This window comes from Lissotriton vulgaris, chromosome 11 (genome assembly GCF_964263255.1).
Source record: "Lissotriton vulgaris chromosome 11, aLisVul1.2, whole genome shotgun sequence".
NCBI classification, from domain to species: Eukaryota; Metazoa; Chordata; class Amphibia; order Caudata; family Salamandridae; genus Lissotriton; species Lissotriton vulgaris.
In genome coordinates this window covers 100,858,520-100,875,057 of record NC_141699.1, presented here as the reverse complement: position 1 = coordinate 100,875,057, position 16,538 = coordinate 100,858,520, and the positions used below count along the sequence as shown (strand labels likewise).

The window sequence follows — 16,538 nt, the reverse complement described above, 5'->3', positions numbered from 1 at the left end:
GCAGCGTCCCCCCTGCAACTGGTGCAGCACCCACATCCGCTGGCATGTCAGCCCCCATTGTGCCTCCTGCCACCGCTGCTCCTCCCAGAGCCGCAGCCAGGGCAGTCACTCCTGTGCCCCCTGCATCAACTGCAACTGCCACACCAGCAGGCACACCCCCTGCGACTGGCGCACCTGCAACACCGGCGGTCTTACCCCCAGCAGCTGTCGCCTCTACATCCGGGGCTTCGCCACTGTCCACACAGCGGCCAGCCTCACACTCAGGCCAGCAGGGCAGGCGTGGCAGGTCACGCCAGCGCTCCACAGCAGCTAGCAGGCGGGCCAATGCTCATGGACTGGCGCGGCTCAGCGTCGAGAGACACATGCTCCGCATTCACCAGCGCCAGGCTCAGCAGCAGGGAGCTATACAGCTCCAACTGCACATGATAGGGCGCAATGTGGCCTCTGTTGCAGGCCACATGGAAGGCATGAGGGCAGACCTGGCAGGTGTGGGAGAGGGAATGGCCCGCATTGCTGCAGCCGTGGAGGCCAACACCCGTGCCATGTTGATAGTGCGCAGTGGGCAACGCCGGCGCCACCGCCAACTATTGACCCGGCTTGCCACTTACAGCAGGGCAAGTTACGTGTCAGCAAATGCGACATCTCTTTTGGCGCGGCGCTCTCTGACCCAGCAGCACGCAATCATACTGTGCAGCGAGGACATGACAAGGGTGCTGGAGACCCTCACCACGGCCGTCGTTGCTCTTCACCCTCCACCTATTCCATCTGTTGTGGGGGGTGATGATGCGAGTGAGGGGGCGTCCAGCGTCAGCTCACAATCTGCCTCACAGGCCCCACCACCCACCCGCAGCACCAGGACCCCCCCATTGCCTGAAGCCCCGGAGGAGGATGCCCCTCAGAGGCGCTATGGAGGAACGCGCACTAGGTGCACCTAGAGAACTGCACTTAACCAATGGCACAGGCTGAGGTCAAGCCTGCCATGCAGTGATGCACAGCAGTATGGCGTAATACTGTTTGTTGGACTTATTTGGACAGAAACCTTATATTTCATTTTGTGAATTTAACAAATACATTTATTTTGCTACACACATTAGCGTTGTGTCATCATTACATTTTGCATGCATTGTTGATTTGTGGGGTGATGGAAGTGGTTGTACTAGAAACTGTTCACTGTGATGTGGTTGCGACGTCTGTGCCCTTCTGCTGGGTTCTCCCCTTGTGCATGGCGCGCATGTGCAGGTGGCCGGTTGTCCCCCTCAGATTCACTGCCAGAGATGTCAACAGGTATCCGGCGCTTGGTTGCAATGTTATGTAGTATTGCGCAGACAGCCACTATGTGGCAGCACTTTTCAGGACTGTAATACATGGCCCCACCTGTCTTGTGCAGTATGCGGAACCTGCTCTTGAGCAGGCCAAATGTCCTTTCTATGCAATTCCTTGTCCGTATGTGTGCAGTATTGTAGCGCCGTTGCTGGGGTGTAGCAGGGTTGAGGTATGGGGTCAGGAGGTATTCACGGAGGGCGTAGCCACTGTCACCTGAATGAGAGGAGCAGATGGTGATTGCCTGTGCTGCGCTGTTACATCTTTGCAATGTGACATTTCAATCAAAGTGTACTTACCAAGTAGGTGTCCTTCCCCAAACTCTCCCCTGACCAGTCGTGTGTGGAGTCCGCTGTGCCGGAAAATGAAGGAGTCATGGGTACTCCCTGGGTACCGTGCGACAATGTCAGTGATGTATGTCTTGGCATTGCAGACCATCTGGATGTTGAGGGAGTGGTAGCACTTTCTATTGCGGAACATATACTCCATGCCAGCTGGTGGGCAGATGGCGACGTGGGTACAGTCTATACATCCGAGCACATGTGGAAAATGGGCTACATTGTAGAATTGTAGCTTGGTCATGTCCAATTCCTGTTGGCTGGCGGGGAATTTGATGTGACGGTGTAGCTGGGTGAGCATGGCGTCAACAAAAGTGTGGAGGCAGCGTGACATGGTGGGCTGGGATATTCCCCCAGCAGCCGCTACTACCCCCTGGAAACTTCCGGAGGCCAGGAGGTGCAGGCTACACAATACCTGCACATGTGTAGGCACAGCATTGGTACGGCTTGTTGGGTGCTGCATCAGGGGGTCAAGGTCCTGTATTAGCTGCATTATCATTTCCCCATTCAGCCTGTATTTAGCATATATCTGCTCTCTGGTTTGGCCCAGCAAGGTGACCCGCTGGCGGAATATCCTGTCCTGGATCCTGTGTCTCCTCTGTGCTAATCGCTCTAGCCTGCGACGCCTCACCACCATGTACATTCCTGGCATTGTGGGACTCCTAATGCTGCTGCTGATGATGGTCCTTATGTGTGATTGGTCAGGCCAGTACCTGTTGGTGATAGGACAACGGTTTTTTGAAAGTTTTTTTTCCATGGCTTTCATGGTTACCACCTGCTTTGAGTTGTCCTTATTTTGCGCGGTGCAAATTGCGATTTTTGGGTTTTTCGCTAATAGCGATTTTTCTTGAATACCGATTGCGATTATTTTGCGATTTCGCTATTATTTTCGCAGAATCCGTGGTGTGTCGCTATTTCCGATTCGCTAATGCTCAGAGGCCGGGATTCTGCGAATATATTAGCGAATTCGCAAATATGTGTTTGCGAATTCGCTATTTTGTTGTTGAATGCCGATTACGGAAATTGCGCCCGCATATGCATTTTTTGCAGCGATTGCGGGCGCAATTTTACTTCATTTTTTTTTTTTTTTTTTTTTTTTTAAGACGTTTATTAATGTTCAAAGGTACAGTACACATAGCAAAGCCTACAACCCTGCGGGCCGGCTGCAAATGAACGGTGAATCGTGGGGGTGTGGGCCATCATAAAAAGGGCATGTCATTGCGCCCCTTGTGTCCCCGGTGTGCTAGGACATGGAGAAGATAGTCACATTTTCTTAAGTCAAGAAAGGAAAAGTCCATAAATGACGCCTTATTTTTCATTTTTTTCTAGAACTGAGCCATGAAATCGGCAAACTAAACAAAACAGTTCGTATCGGTGTGTCCCAATGTTCCTATCGCGGTTTCCCCACTCGAAGTCCGTCCCACTAGCACGGTATTTGTAGGTGTCACCTCTGTACGGTGTGTTGTTTGCCGATGCTGTTACAGTGCAACTGGAGGTCAGAGGTGCGCGTGCGCAAGTGTGCCTGAACTTGGAGTGGGGCAGCCCCTGCGGGCCATAGTGTGTCATCGGCCGCCGGCCTTGTTAGTGGAGCATGTGGCCTTCAGGTGGAGGAGCCTCGCTGTCGGTGGGCGCAATTTTACTTCATGAATCAGGCTGCAAGTCTCTTACTGCTCTTTTTAGTCCCAGTAGTAAAGTCCGAAGGGGGTGGCCCAGCCCTGCCTTGACCGGGCTTGGACAGGCGTAGACGGGCTCGCCCTTGGCCCGGGCTTGGCCCGGCACCGCCCGCGAGTCGCGGGTGTGGGCCTGATTAAATAGTGGGAGGTATAGTGATGGTAGGCGGGAAGAGGACCAGCTGCGCCCAATATTGCGCACTGCCTTCTGGTCCTCGCAGTCCCTCTGCCTCCCGGTGATGTTGTCTCTTCAGCCCCAGTCCGTGGCTCGATAGGGGAACAGAGTCTCTCTCAGCAGCAGAGCCCAGGTCAGCAAAAAGGAACAGCCAGAGTTAATCCTAGCATGGAAGTGTCGATGAGTTGAAAAGGGCTCAGCGCTTCAAAAACGGCTGCGAGCGGCTAACATAGTGAGTTTGTATAGTCCAGAGAAAAGAAATGAGCTGTTAATGTTATTGGACATAGTGGAATTTCATGCTAAATCTTTGCTTAATTTGGCTTCCAAAACGTTGAATATGAGGAAATTATTAAAGAAAGGGGTGTAGTTTGTTTGGGATGGAGTGTGTGAGAAGGTGATCAAGAGGGAACTTGGGAATGCATATAATCTGAGTAGTTTTGATTTATCCAAGGAATGTTTCATATTGATTGATGCAAGCACCAATGGTCTTGGTACTGTTCTAATTCAAAGACAGACGAGGAAGGTGCGCTCAGACCCACTGCATACATTTCCAGGCCATTTCATGGGGTGGAAGAGAAGTACTCCACAATTGTGAAAGGGAAGCTTTAGGCGTCTATTGGTCAATTAAGAAATGTGGAAGTTTTGTGTGGGGAAGACAATTTACTATTTATATGGATCATAAACCATTGGTAGAAGTTCTCACCAAGAAGGGTCTTGACATAATTTCCATGCATATTTGCAAATGGATTGTGGTTCTCCAGTAGTTTTGTTTCGAGGTATGCTATGTTATGGGAACACCCCGACAAAATTGCGGATTGTCTCTCAAGACTCAGTTCTGTAGTTGAGGAGGGTGAACAGGTGATAGATGCACAAGTGAGAGTATACAGTATTACAGAGGGATGTGTATTGCAGGAGGAGTGGGTTGGTGCTGTTGCTGGTGATTCTGTTTTGCAACAGGTATGTGGTGTTCTGAACAATGGTTGGATGTCAGAAATGAGGAAAAAACCCCATGCTGGAAAGTTTCTGGAAGGTAAAGGATGAACTTTCATCTGATGGTGGCATTATTCTACATGGTTAAAGGCTTGTGGAGCTAACAGTATTGAGGGAAACAAATATGAGGTTAGGACATGCAGGGCATCAAGGAATTAACAAAATCAAGGCAAGAGTGCTTCTTAACTTCTGGTGGCCAAGAATGGATTGGGTGATAAAGGCGATTGGTAAGAGAATGTCTAGACTGTAAAAGTAGCGATAAAGTGCATACAGTCAGGATTGCTCCCTCCGGCACCCGCCCGCCTCCAGCCCCCTGTTGAAGTGCACTGATCTTTTATCCAAGCAATGGGATGTTGTGGCAGTGGATACTGTAGGACCACTACACTCGAGAGGGACTTCAAATTATTTTCTTGTTCTAGTTGATCAGATCTCTCGGTGGGCAGATGTTCAGCAGTATTGAAACTAAAAGGATTACCGATTTCCTAAGTGAGATTTTCAACCGCGAAGGTCTCCCCAATGCTATATTAATGAACAATGGTCCTCAATTTGTGTTGCTTGAAATGAAGGAATTTTTGCACATGGAAGGTATTAAGCACAAGAAGTGTTCTCTATATTATCTCAAAGGCAATGGTACATTTGACAAGTTTAATTGTGCAATTAAAGAATGTATTCAATTCGAGGTAAGTGCAGGAAGAGAGGGTTGAATAAGTTTTTATTTGCAAACAAATTCACCCTACATGCAAGTTTCCTTTGAATAATTTTGGGTAAGGAAGGCCAACACTGAATTGTTCCCTGGGTGGTTACATTGGGGAAAAGGTGAAAGTGTGACTTGGGAACCAGTAAAAGGTGTCAGTGAAAAGGAAAGGAAATGTGTGGAAAATAGAAAGTTGTATTATGACATTCGTAAAGGGTTTCAAAAATTGGATGTGTCACTGGGGGATCTGGTATGGATAAATAAACCAGTGTTATCTAAAGGTGGGTCCCCAGAGAATTGTCAAACAATTCTGCAATGCTGTTAAGGTGGCGGATGGAATGATCTGGAACCTTATAGAAGTTGTAATGTATAATGGAAATGATCCTGTGTGAATTGTAAATGTTCCATATTGGGTTGACTACACTGTTGTAGGGCTTTATTTTATTGTTTTGCTTTGGTTAGTTGGAGTTTTGTTACCATTTAAGCCTAGGTTTTGTTTTTCTTCTGTAGCTCTATATTGTAACCGTTGGAGGTGTTTGGTATCTAGTAATTATATATATTACTTCTGGCAGTGTTGTCCTCACATGAGGGATTGTAGAATGTAGAGATGTTCCAGCTTGTGATGTCAGATTATGTGATTCAATGGGGCCACTTGCTGCTGGATGGGGAGGTTACATGACCAATGAATGAATCAAACAATCAATTAATAAGGGAATTGTAAAGCACGTTACTCACCCGTGAGGGTCTCAAGGCGCTCGGGGGATTAGCTTCATGAAGATGTTCAGAGAGGGAGCGCGTCTGATGTCGATTGGGAGCACGTTCCAGGCCTTGGCCGCGATGTAGGAGAAGGCCCTTCCACCCGTTCTGGCTCTGCGGATGTGCAGGGTTGCGGCGAGGTCAGCAGATCATAGGTTACTCTTGGGTACATGGAAGGAGATTCTCTCATTGAGGTATTAGGGTCCGGTGTTGTGGAGGCATTGGAAGGCGTGGGCGAGTACCTTGAAGGCTACTCTCTTCTCGACAGGAAGCCAGTGGAGGTCTCGCAGGTGCAGGGTGATGTGTTGCTGATGACGAGTGGCTGCGGTGTTTTGTACGGGCTGGAGTTTGCGGAGCAGAGACTTGTTGGTTCTGACGTAGAGGGTGTTTCCGTAGCCCAGTCTGCTGGTTATGAGTGTGTGGGTGACGGTTTTTCTTGATTCGGGGGGGGATCCATTTGAAGGTCTTGCGAAGGATGCGGAGGGCGTTGAAGCAGGTGGAGGCGATGGCGTTGACCTGTCGTGTCATGGAGAGGGAGGAGTTGAGTACAATGCTGAGGTTCTGGGCGTGATCGGTGGGGGTAGGCAGGCTGCCGAGGGTGGTGGGCCACCAGGTGGTGTCCCAGGCAGTGGGGGAGGGTCCGAGGACCTATGTCTCCTCCGAGTTGGGCTTCAGGCAGCTGCTGATTATCCAGGTTGCAACATTCTTTATTCCTTTCTGGAAGCGGAGTCTGGTGGTGACGGGGTCCTTGGTGAGGGAGAGAATAAGCTGGGAGTCGTCGGCGTAGGAGACCATGTTGAGTCTGTGCTGATTGACTATGGCTGCGAGGGGTGCCATGTAGATGTTGAAGAGTGTAGGGCTGAGTGACGATCCTTGAGGCACTCCGCAGTTGATCTCTGTGGGCTCAGGGAGGAAGGGTGGCAGTCTGATTCTTAGGGTCCTGCCGGTAAAGAAGGAGCAGAACCTTTAGAGGGCAGTTCCCCGTATGCCGGCGTCGTGGAGTCTGGTGACGAGTGTGCGGTGGGAGATGGTTTCTAAGGCTGTGGAGAAGTCGAGCAGGGTCAAGGCCGCGGTGTAGCCTTGGTTGAGGAGGGTCAGGATGTCGTCTGTGGCAGCGAGCAGGGCGGTCTCGGTGCTGTGGTTGCTGCAGAATCCAGATTGGGAGTGGTCGAGGATGGAGTTCTCTTCAATTAATTTCGTTAGTTGGGCGTTGCCAGTCTTCTCTGTGACTGTGGCCCGAAGGGAAGGAGGGAGATGGGTCGGTAGTTCTTGCGGTCCGAAGGGTCTGCTCAGGGCTTCTTGAGCAGGGGCTTAGACTTCTGAGTGTTTCCAGTCGTCAGGGAAGGTGCCGGTTTCGAAGGTGGTGTTGATGGTGCGTCACAGTTCCGGTGTGATGGCAGAGGTGGTTCTGTGGAAGATGTGCCGAGGGCAGGGGTCAGTGGGTGCTTCTAAGTGAATGCCTTTCATGGTCGATTCGGTGTCTTCAGTGGTGGCTAGGGTCCAGAAAGAGAAGGTGGGTTGGTTTGTGTTGTTTGGGGGGGAGGGGTGATTTCGGAGTCCAGAGTTCATTTAATGAAGTTGTCGTAGATGGACTTGATTTTCAGATGGAAGTAGGAGCTGAGCTTGTTGCAGAGGCCCTAGGAAGAAGTGATGTATTTTGCCTCGCTGGGGGGTTCGGTGAATTCTTGGATGATGCTGAAAAGTTCCTTCGTGCTGCCGGCGTTAGCGGAGATCTTGTTCTGGATGAAGGTTCGTATGGTTGATCTGATGAGATGGTGGTATTCTGTCATGGCGTTCTTGTATGTGGTGCGGTCTTCCAACATTTTGCATGGGATGTTCTCTAATAAAGAACCTACTCAATCTACACCAGGATTTACTTAATTAATACAAAAGGCCTCAAAATGACCACGAACAAAGAAAACACTGACAAACTGACCGGAGGACCTTTCTCCAAATGCCTCAAAACTGGCCTTTTAACATTCTGAAGCACCAGCGTGGGAGGTGACCAGGGGGATCCTGAGTATGAACCAGTGGGAACTGGGACAATGTGAAAAGCAGGAGACAAACACTTCCGAAGATTAGATGTCCAAACAGAACTTGCAAAACACCTAAATGGTGGTTTACCAGACTCACAACAAGTATACAGGGAGATGAAGGAAAGGAAAAACCCTCAAAGTATCAGCACATTCTGAGAGGATTACACTATTGAGTGCTATCCATCGAATTGTGGCTATTACCCGCCGTAGGTAGCCAAAATGGCTGAATGTATGGACCACTGTGTGCACTCTGATGACTCCAGATCGTGAGGTGATATTTTTGATTTTTAAGTTTCAGATCTATCTGTCCTCCTGGACAATGGCAGTTATGCATGGATGCTGGATAGCCTACTGCTACGGACCTGCCAATGACCGATACTTGCCCAGGTTAATTTCAGAGCTGTTAGAGGAAAATACTAATTCCCTTGTGTCCTAGTGGCATGAAGAGTTTTGTACAGATCAGCAGTTTGGTGTTAGCTCAAATGGAAGGTTATAAATGGTTTTAAAAACTGGGGGCAATATTATCAAGAACGGCGTTACAATGATTGCCGTTTTAGCGGCAGGAAACTGCTGCTAAAGCGGCGATAATGGGCTTGATAATATATGCCCTTGTGAATTCCCATAGAAGCCCAGGTTGACACCAGAACCTGGGCTTCTATGGGACTTCACAAGGGCATATTATCAAGCCCATTATCGCCGCTTTAGCAGCAGTTTCCTGCCGCTAAAACGGCGATAATGTTAACGTCATTCTTGCTAATACGCCCCTGGGACCCCAAAGAATTACTGAAGTACATATTATGATGAAAGACTTGTGCAGGTAGATACATATTCTACAAATCCATCGCTGCCAGAAACTTGCTTGATGCCCAACATAGTATGGGTCGTGTTAGGGGCGTTCTCAACTTGTGTATGGTGAATGAAAGTACATGTTCCCACGAAGGCCAGAGTGGAAGGAGTTTTTATTTAAGAGTAAGCATGGTTGTTCAACTCTGAACAGTGATTGACCCTCACTTAGTAAGAATTGATAATAAAGATGATAAGGTGTTAATGGGCGAGGAATGTATACTTAGAGGTGCAATGAAATTAAGTTCTTCACAGCAAGTGTACAAAAATAAGTTAGCATCTTGGCTCTAATTGAACAAGTTACTTACCTTTGGTAATCTCTTTTCTGGGAGAAACTTCACTTAACCACAGATTCCTCACCTTAAAATATTCCCCAGATGTCAGGCTGGATCAGGAAAATCCTGAGCAGTACCTCTGTATGCAAGTAGGTGGCGCCAGACTGCTCCGCGTTGGAAGTGACGTTGCTGTGCCCATTTATTTTATTTTATTTAATGCGTTGTTATATAGCGCGGACTTTACCCGAAGGTGTAAGAGCCATGTAAAAACCAATGTTGACCAGTGTGCAGTATTTAATGGGATCTTTTAGGGTGAGGAACCCAATTTGCAGAGCAGGGAGGATGGGAGGGTTGGTGAGGAATCTGCAGTTAGTAAAGAATCTCTACCAGAAAATCGGTTACAGAAGGTAAGTAGCGTGTTCTTCTGATAGAGAGTTCTAACTACAGACTCTGCACCTTAAAATAGATTCCCAGGCAATACCTCACTGGAGGTGGGTCTGCGAACTGGCTTAAACCAAAAAGTCCAGGAAGACTGAGCAGGCCAAATGTCCATCTTGATGGACCTGGCTGTCCAAGAAGTAGTGCTTCTTGAGCGTGTGGAGTGACGTTTATGTTGTGGCATGGCATTTGTAAAGGACAGGTATCTGCTGTGCCAACGCAGTAGTGGCTGCCTCGGCCCCAGTGGAATGGGACCACAACTCCTCAGGACGCTGCTTCTGAGCTAATGCATAGCAGATCTCAATGCAAAGTACAACCATCCAGAGATGGTCTGTTTCTGCACAGCCTTGTCCTCTTTGCCCCAGTGAACCAGATGAAGAGTTGATCATCCGCCCGATGGTCTTTGGTGTGATCAATGTAAAGTGAGGAATCTGCAGTTAGAAGTAGAAAGAGGTTATAATGTATAGTCCTATTAAGTGACATATCTTGAAATATTTGGAGACACACTTGAGAGACTACCCTAAATATGCAAACATACAGACAGTTGCAAGGAGGTACGGTATACAAATAGATGAATAACTTTGATCATAAGCATTGGCATCTGCATGAATGATGATCAAATGTGACTTCTCCAGCATGTTAGCTCTTTCACTAAAAATGTTCTTAAACTCTTGAGACTTCCTTGCAGCCTCGGTGTGAACTGTCTTTAAAACCAGTGGATATGTATAAGAGCAGCAATTAAGGTGAAATCTGCTCATCAGCAGCTTTAATTAAGTGTACAAATATTATGAAAAAGGTTCAGAAGACGAACAAATGAATTGAGCACTTCTGTTAATTCCAAGATATTATTGCTTGATTTCCATCATGGCTTGTTTATTGTAAAAAATGGTATCCTTGAATAACTATTTTCTTTTCAGGGATAAGGATGTTATCCATTTTCCAAAAGTGGCTGTAAAGGGTGATCCTAAAACATGGTAAGTACACATTGTAGCAATGGTAAGCACACAAGTAGTATCTGAAGATTTTGTCTCATGCACAATGTGGGAAAGAAGGAAAAGTTATGTACTTCTGGTCCTATAAGATCCTATGATGCAGAACAAAGTATTACTAAGGCGACAATTTGTAACCCACTGCTGATAGTAGCAAGAAAAAAGGGACAAAGAAGTTTCCTCTCAACTCTCCTTTCCAAGAGTGAAAGCTGCAGTCATCCATTACTACATTGACCCAAACCAATGGCAATGTTTTCAATTAATTTTATTTTAATTATAATTTCATTCTAGTGTTTGACCTATATCTGAATCTCATTAATATATTAATTTGTAACTAATTTAATGTGGTAATCTGTTTCTTTAATTTATATTATTATTAACATATCCTTATCAATTAAATGTGCCTACTTAGTTTCATTTAGTAGCTTATCCGTTACATTTTTGTTATTTGTATTTTAATAGTATACCAATAACCTGCATTTTTAAAATGTTTTTATAATAGTTTACATTTTATTTAAATAGATACATGCACACACACATTACACAGGCGGTGATAGAAACTGTGTGGGCATGGGTAGGTCTAACCTTGCATTGGAAAGGGCAGTTTTGGGGGGACGTTTCGCAAGCTTTTTTGCTGAGCTCCGGGTCCTCCGCCCATGGAAAATTCTATCATAAAAATGAACTACAGTGGCCTATAACAGAAAGATGTGATGTAGCAAGCTCTTCGCTACACTTTCATTGCATTTAAAACTCCAGATGACTCACTTGCACTAAAGAGTGAGTTGATTCAAAAGCCCCTAAACCCATCTCTTCTGCAAATGGAGAACATTAAGATGGGCACAAGGAAAGCCGAGAGGTGAACATTCAACCAAATAATAAAAGACTGCTCAAGGGAACAGACGTGGTCCACTCGGCTGCAGCAAGCTGCCAAGCTGCAGGGTCCGACTCATGCCATTTGGTCACTGGGGCAGGAAGAAGGTCTAGGCCGAGGATGCAATTGGTGATTGTGGAATCCCTCATTTTCTGTGGTGGCAGAGTAATAAGAACCCAGTGACGCAAGCATATATTCAGCTTTATGATAAGCTTGCCTTAGTGACCCTGCTTAGAGAGACTAGAGTGTAGCTGGAAATGGATGAGCAATAGCAGGGTCAAGAGTGGGTAATTTGACAGTCACGGCAGGCCATCGGTAACTGCTACTAACGGGTATAGAACTGAAGCAGCCACGCAAGGAAGGGGAATAAAAAGGTAGTTTGGGTGTCTATGCTTTGTGAGGTTCTTGATAAACAAGGTGGGCTCCACATGAGCTGCAAACTACAGTCCCCAGAGCAGTTTTGTGGTCTACACTACCGCAACAGACAGCAACATAATGCCCACAGGTACAAAAGCAGAAATCATTGCATGTGATACATCAACATTCAGGTGGATAGAAGGGCAGGTAAAATATAGACATAGCACGACTGTGGGAGAGTCCAGGTATGGTGGCGGTAACAGTTTTAGATCCGCCTACGGTCTAGCGTCTCGATAAGTTGGCAGAAGCATAAAACAGATGAGAGAAATGGGCACAAAAGCGCATTAAATCAGTCTGAATTATCACGTTGAAGCAAATTATAGCACAAAAGGGTCTCTGCAAACAATTATTGCCTTCTAACAAGAATAAAACACAAAAAAATCCCCAAATGACAACCTGGCCTCAAAGAAATTTGACCGAAGAGATGGAGACCAAGAAACCACGTCACAGGACAAGGATCAGCCCTAGACTTCTACAGAAGTCTTAGCTCCCTCAAGATAAGGCAACATCTGCAAGCTGATCCTGCAAACTTGTGTCAGCAATAATTTGTTTCAAGATCTTGATCCCCTGCTAAAGAGTAGAGTCGCAATTAGAAGAAGCCCATGGCATATGGAAGACAGGTTTGCTGACCTCTGCAACTCATTAGCGGATTTCTTCGCCACCAACGTCACAAAGATCTACTCAGCATTTCCCACACATCCTCATCCTACCGATCTCGCTTCCTCCCCCTCCTTAATACGCCCATCTTTCTCGTTTTCTAATTTTGACCTGGTCACTGCGGTCCAGATTAGCAATCTCATTACATCTACCAGATCAGGGTCTCCACTAGACCCTTGTCCACCGTCCATACTCAAACAGATGCAGAGGTGATCAACCCCCTCTTATGGATATCTGTAATTCAACATTCCTTACAGGGATATTCCCCCCTGCCTGGAAAAAAGCAGTGATTAAACCTTTACTAAAGAAACCGTCCTTAGACCCCACTGCTTCAGTCAACTACCGTCCTATAGCGTGTCTGCCGTTCCCTGCCAAGATTCTGGAAAAACTCATGAATAGGCAGCTGTCTGATTACATCGATCGTAATCATCTACTAGACGACACCCAGTTCCGCTTTAGGCAAGGTCATGGGATAGAAACTGCCTTAATAAAAGCAACGGACGAAATCAGGGCAATCATGGACCAAGGTGGAGCAGCCGTGCTCATTCTATTGGACCTGTCCGCAGCCTTTGACACTGTCGATCACTCCATCTTGATCGACCGTGTCGCAACCTTAGGCATTAACCACCTGGCAAAGGACCTCCTGGCCTCATTTCTATCGGATCGCATTCAAACCGTAAAGATGGGTACATTCTACTCTTCCACATTTGCTCTTCCATGCTGGGTGCCGCAGGGATCCTCGCTAAGTCCCACGTTATTTAACATCTACGTGTCGGACTTGGCGAGGATAATTAAATCTTACGGCTTGAGTTTAACTACTTATGCCGACGACACCCAGCTGGTTTTAGCAGTACACAGAGATGGAGCAGCAGTCGCTTCCAGATTTCAGGAGGGTATGCTAGCCACTAACTCCTGGATGACCAAAAATTGTTTAAAATTGGGGGGCGTGGCTTCAAGGGCGACGATGGCGGACGTGGCTCCTTAGATCTCCCGCCGGCCCGTTACTTATCCTGGTGATTTATCCTTACCCCGAACCTATAACCCTCCTTACAGTGACGGCGGAGACTGCTGGGGACAGAGGGCACCCTCCGGCGCTGTATCCGGGGCCCCCGATCGTCGACTTGAGAAGCTGTTGGTGGCGGCGCCCGCCGGGCCTGCTCGACGCGTGGTGAGCCAGGGCCTCAATTTTTGCCTGACCCCGCCTGCTGGCTCCGAGCGCCGGGCGGCCTGCTTGCTGGTGGGCCCCCCGGGTCCTGGACGGCTGGTTCCTGGCTGCCGGAGGAGGGGCGGCGGAGTCTCCTGCCGCTTGCGGGACCGAGAGCATTGCTGGAGGCCGTGAGGAGGCGGCGATGCGGGAGGGTTCTGCGGACCCCGGGACGGTCGGGTCCCCCGGGGCTGCCGGGAACGGCGCTGTGACGGAGCTGGCGCTGGACTACTGGAGTGACTAGGGGAGTGCCCCATCCGTTTTTGCGGCCTGCTGTGGCCCTGTAAAGTGGCCCCGGGGGGAGCCGATCCAGTGAACTGATTGTGCCTCATATTCCCGCCGAACCGGCGGAGCGGACTGCGGCGCGTCAGCGCCTTTCTCGCCCCCCCGGCTCTGGGGCCTGAATTGGTGGCTGGTGCGGCCCCGGGGGGCGGCGTTGCCTGGCTGCCGCGGCCTGGGGGCCCGGTTGTGCCTGCCTTCCCGCGGCGGTGAAGCACTCTCTGGACTGAGGTGAGCGATGGTGGCTGGTGCGGACCTGCGGGGGCCCCGTAACGGTGGGGAGCGGAGCCGACCGCTACATTTGCCACTGGGGGCCCTGACTGCCATCTGGAGCCGTTGATCGTTGGTGTCTGGCACGGTGGTGGTGAGCGGGTATGGCGCAGTGCCCTGCGGGACTTCCAGGCCCCAGTCTCACCCCGAGTGGTGGCTAATCTCTGAGGACAGTGTGAGGAAGGCCTGCAACGGAAGCGAGTCGGCCCGCCGCAACTGTCTGGACCATGACCAGAGGCGGGGGTGGCTCGGGCGCCACCAAGCAGGGGACCATTGATAAGTTCACCGGTCCCGGTGGAGGCTCCGGGGCTGCCGGGGGTGGCCAGGGCGCCGGACCGGACAACGCGGCTTTGATGGCGGCCATCACGCAGTCAAGAGACATGTTGGATGCCAAAATTGGCGCGGTGGTTGCCGATGTAATGCTACTGTGCCAAGATCTCCGCAACGCTGTCGCCCGGATCACGGAGACCGAGACCAGGGTCGCGGAAGTGGAGGGGGACGTCGGCGCTCTGAAAAGGAAAATGGCGGAGATGGAAAAGATCCAGAGGGGACTGGCTCTTCGCGTGGAAGATGCGGAAGGGCGCGCGCGAAGAAATAACCTGTGCTTTGTAGGCTTTCCGGAGGATTGCGAGAGGGACCCATGTATGCCTTCCTGACAAGGTGGTTGTCACGCTGCTTCGTGGTGGAGCGCGCGCATAGAGCCTTAACACAGAAACCACCGGTGGGGGAACGGCCTCGGCCAATCATCGCAAAAATCCTGAACTTCCACGACAGAGACACCATACTCCGGGAAGCAAGGGTCAAAGAGACTTTGCTATTCGACAATCATAGAATCATGATCTTCCTGGACTACACCAAGCAGGTCCAGCAGCAGCGCCATTCCTTCCTGGCGGCGAAGGCCAAATTGCGCGGCCTAAAAATCCAATATTCACTGCTGTATCCGGCCCGTCTGCGGGTTGTCTTCAACTCCAAAACCCACTTCTTCGACTCCCCGGAAGACGTATTCAAGTGGACAGATGAGACGGTCAGGATCCGACCGAACGCCCAACCGGGACTGAGCTCTGGACCTTCGCGTGGATCATCACAGGAGAGGAATGACCCCGCCAGCAAGGGTAAACGACATCGGAAGTCCCGTTCACGACGGCGGTCCCTGTCCCGGGAGGGCCTTTTGGGTGAAACACAGCCTGACACTGATCAATCTGGCAAAGAAAACTGAGCACCGTATGGATCCGGCCCTTGTCGATTAACCCTGGTCCGTTGATGGACCCTATGGAGGGCTTGGCTCTGGTGATGGAGCGGACGACGACTGGTGCAGTATGACTTGGGGCTTGGTGGGGCTTGGGGGCCCTCGGCGGGCTGGCGCCTGTTTCCTGCCCTCCCTGTACACCGGATACTTGGTACAATGGGGTTCGGAGTACTGTTTGTGGGCCGCCTGGTCCTCCCAGGGTAGGGGGGTGATCCTAAGGGTGAGCCCTGTTAGTTGGGGGGAGTAGTTGGGATCCATTGGTATGGTGGGTTTTAGGCGCACTATTTTGGGCCTGAAGCTCCACATGCCGCGATAGGTACTTCAATGTTTTCTGAGGTATAGGGGTGGGGGGTGGGATCTGGGAGCTGGGCTGGTGGACGGGGACAGGGGGGGATGTGGGTGTTCTGAAGGGGGTGCACGTGACGTCTGCTATTTTGGTTTGTGTGGTGTTGGAGTCCTGGGTCGGGCCCTGGAGGTTGCAGAGACTTGTACATCGAGACTATGGTTAACACCTCAGGGCAGGAACCTGCTAGTGACTCTGTGCGAATTTTGAGCTGGAATGTCCGGGGGATGTTGGACAAGATCAAGCGGAGGCCGTGTTGCGCTGGGGTAAAAGGGACTCGGCTGATGTAATGCTCCTCCAGGAAACACATATGCTGAGTACTAAGGCACTGAGCTTGCAGCGCTTTGGCTTCCACCAGGTATTTCATGCAGGGTTTTCCAGGGGCTCGAGGGGGGTGGCCATTCTTGTTCACAGACGGCTGTCATATACCCACGAGCGTCACTGGCTCGATCCCCAGGGTCGGTTTGTGTTTGTGAAAGGGAGTATTGGGGCGGAGCCAGTGGTGTTTGGCAGTGTGTATGCCCCCCCGCTGCAGTGGTCCTTGGCGGAGAAACTGTTTGACCTATGGGCTGAGATCCCCCACTCCCTGGCAGTGATTGGTGGTGACTGGAACGATGTAGTAGATGTGAGTCTGGACATGCAGAGGCTGCAGGGGGTCGTGGCTGCGGCCTCTCCTACGCGGCTGAAGGCGATGATGGATGGGTTGAGATGGGCGGATGCCTGGAGA

At 49.8% G+C, this 16,538-nt stretch overlaps 1 protein-coding gene across 2 annotated transcripts in view; it reads left to right on the top strand.

The window, feature by feature from the left end:
* The window catches only part of LOC147679042 (coiled-coil domain-containing protein 74A-like), a 147,957-nt gene that overhangs the window by 109,318 nt on the left and 22,101 nt on the right, over positions 1 to 16,538 (top strand). For both annotated transcript variants that reach the window (XM_086942781.1, XM_086942782.1), the window contains exon 8: positions 10,453 to 10,509. In XM_086942781.1, the coding sequence (XP_086798907.1) occupies positions 10,453 to 10,509 (57 nt within the window). The remainder of the gene's footprint in view (positions 1 to 10,452; positions 10,510 to 16,538) is intronic.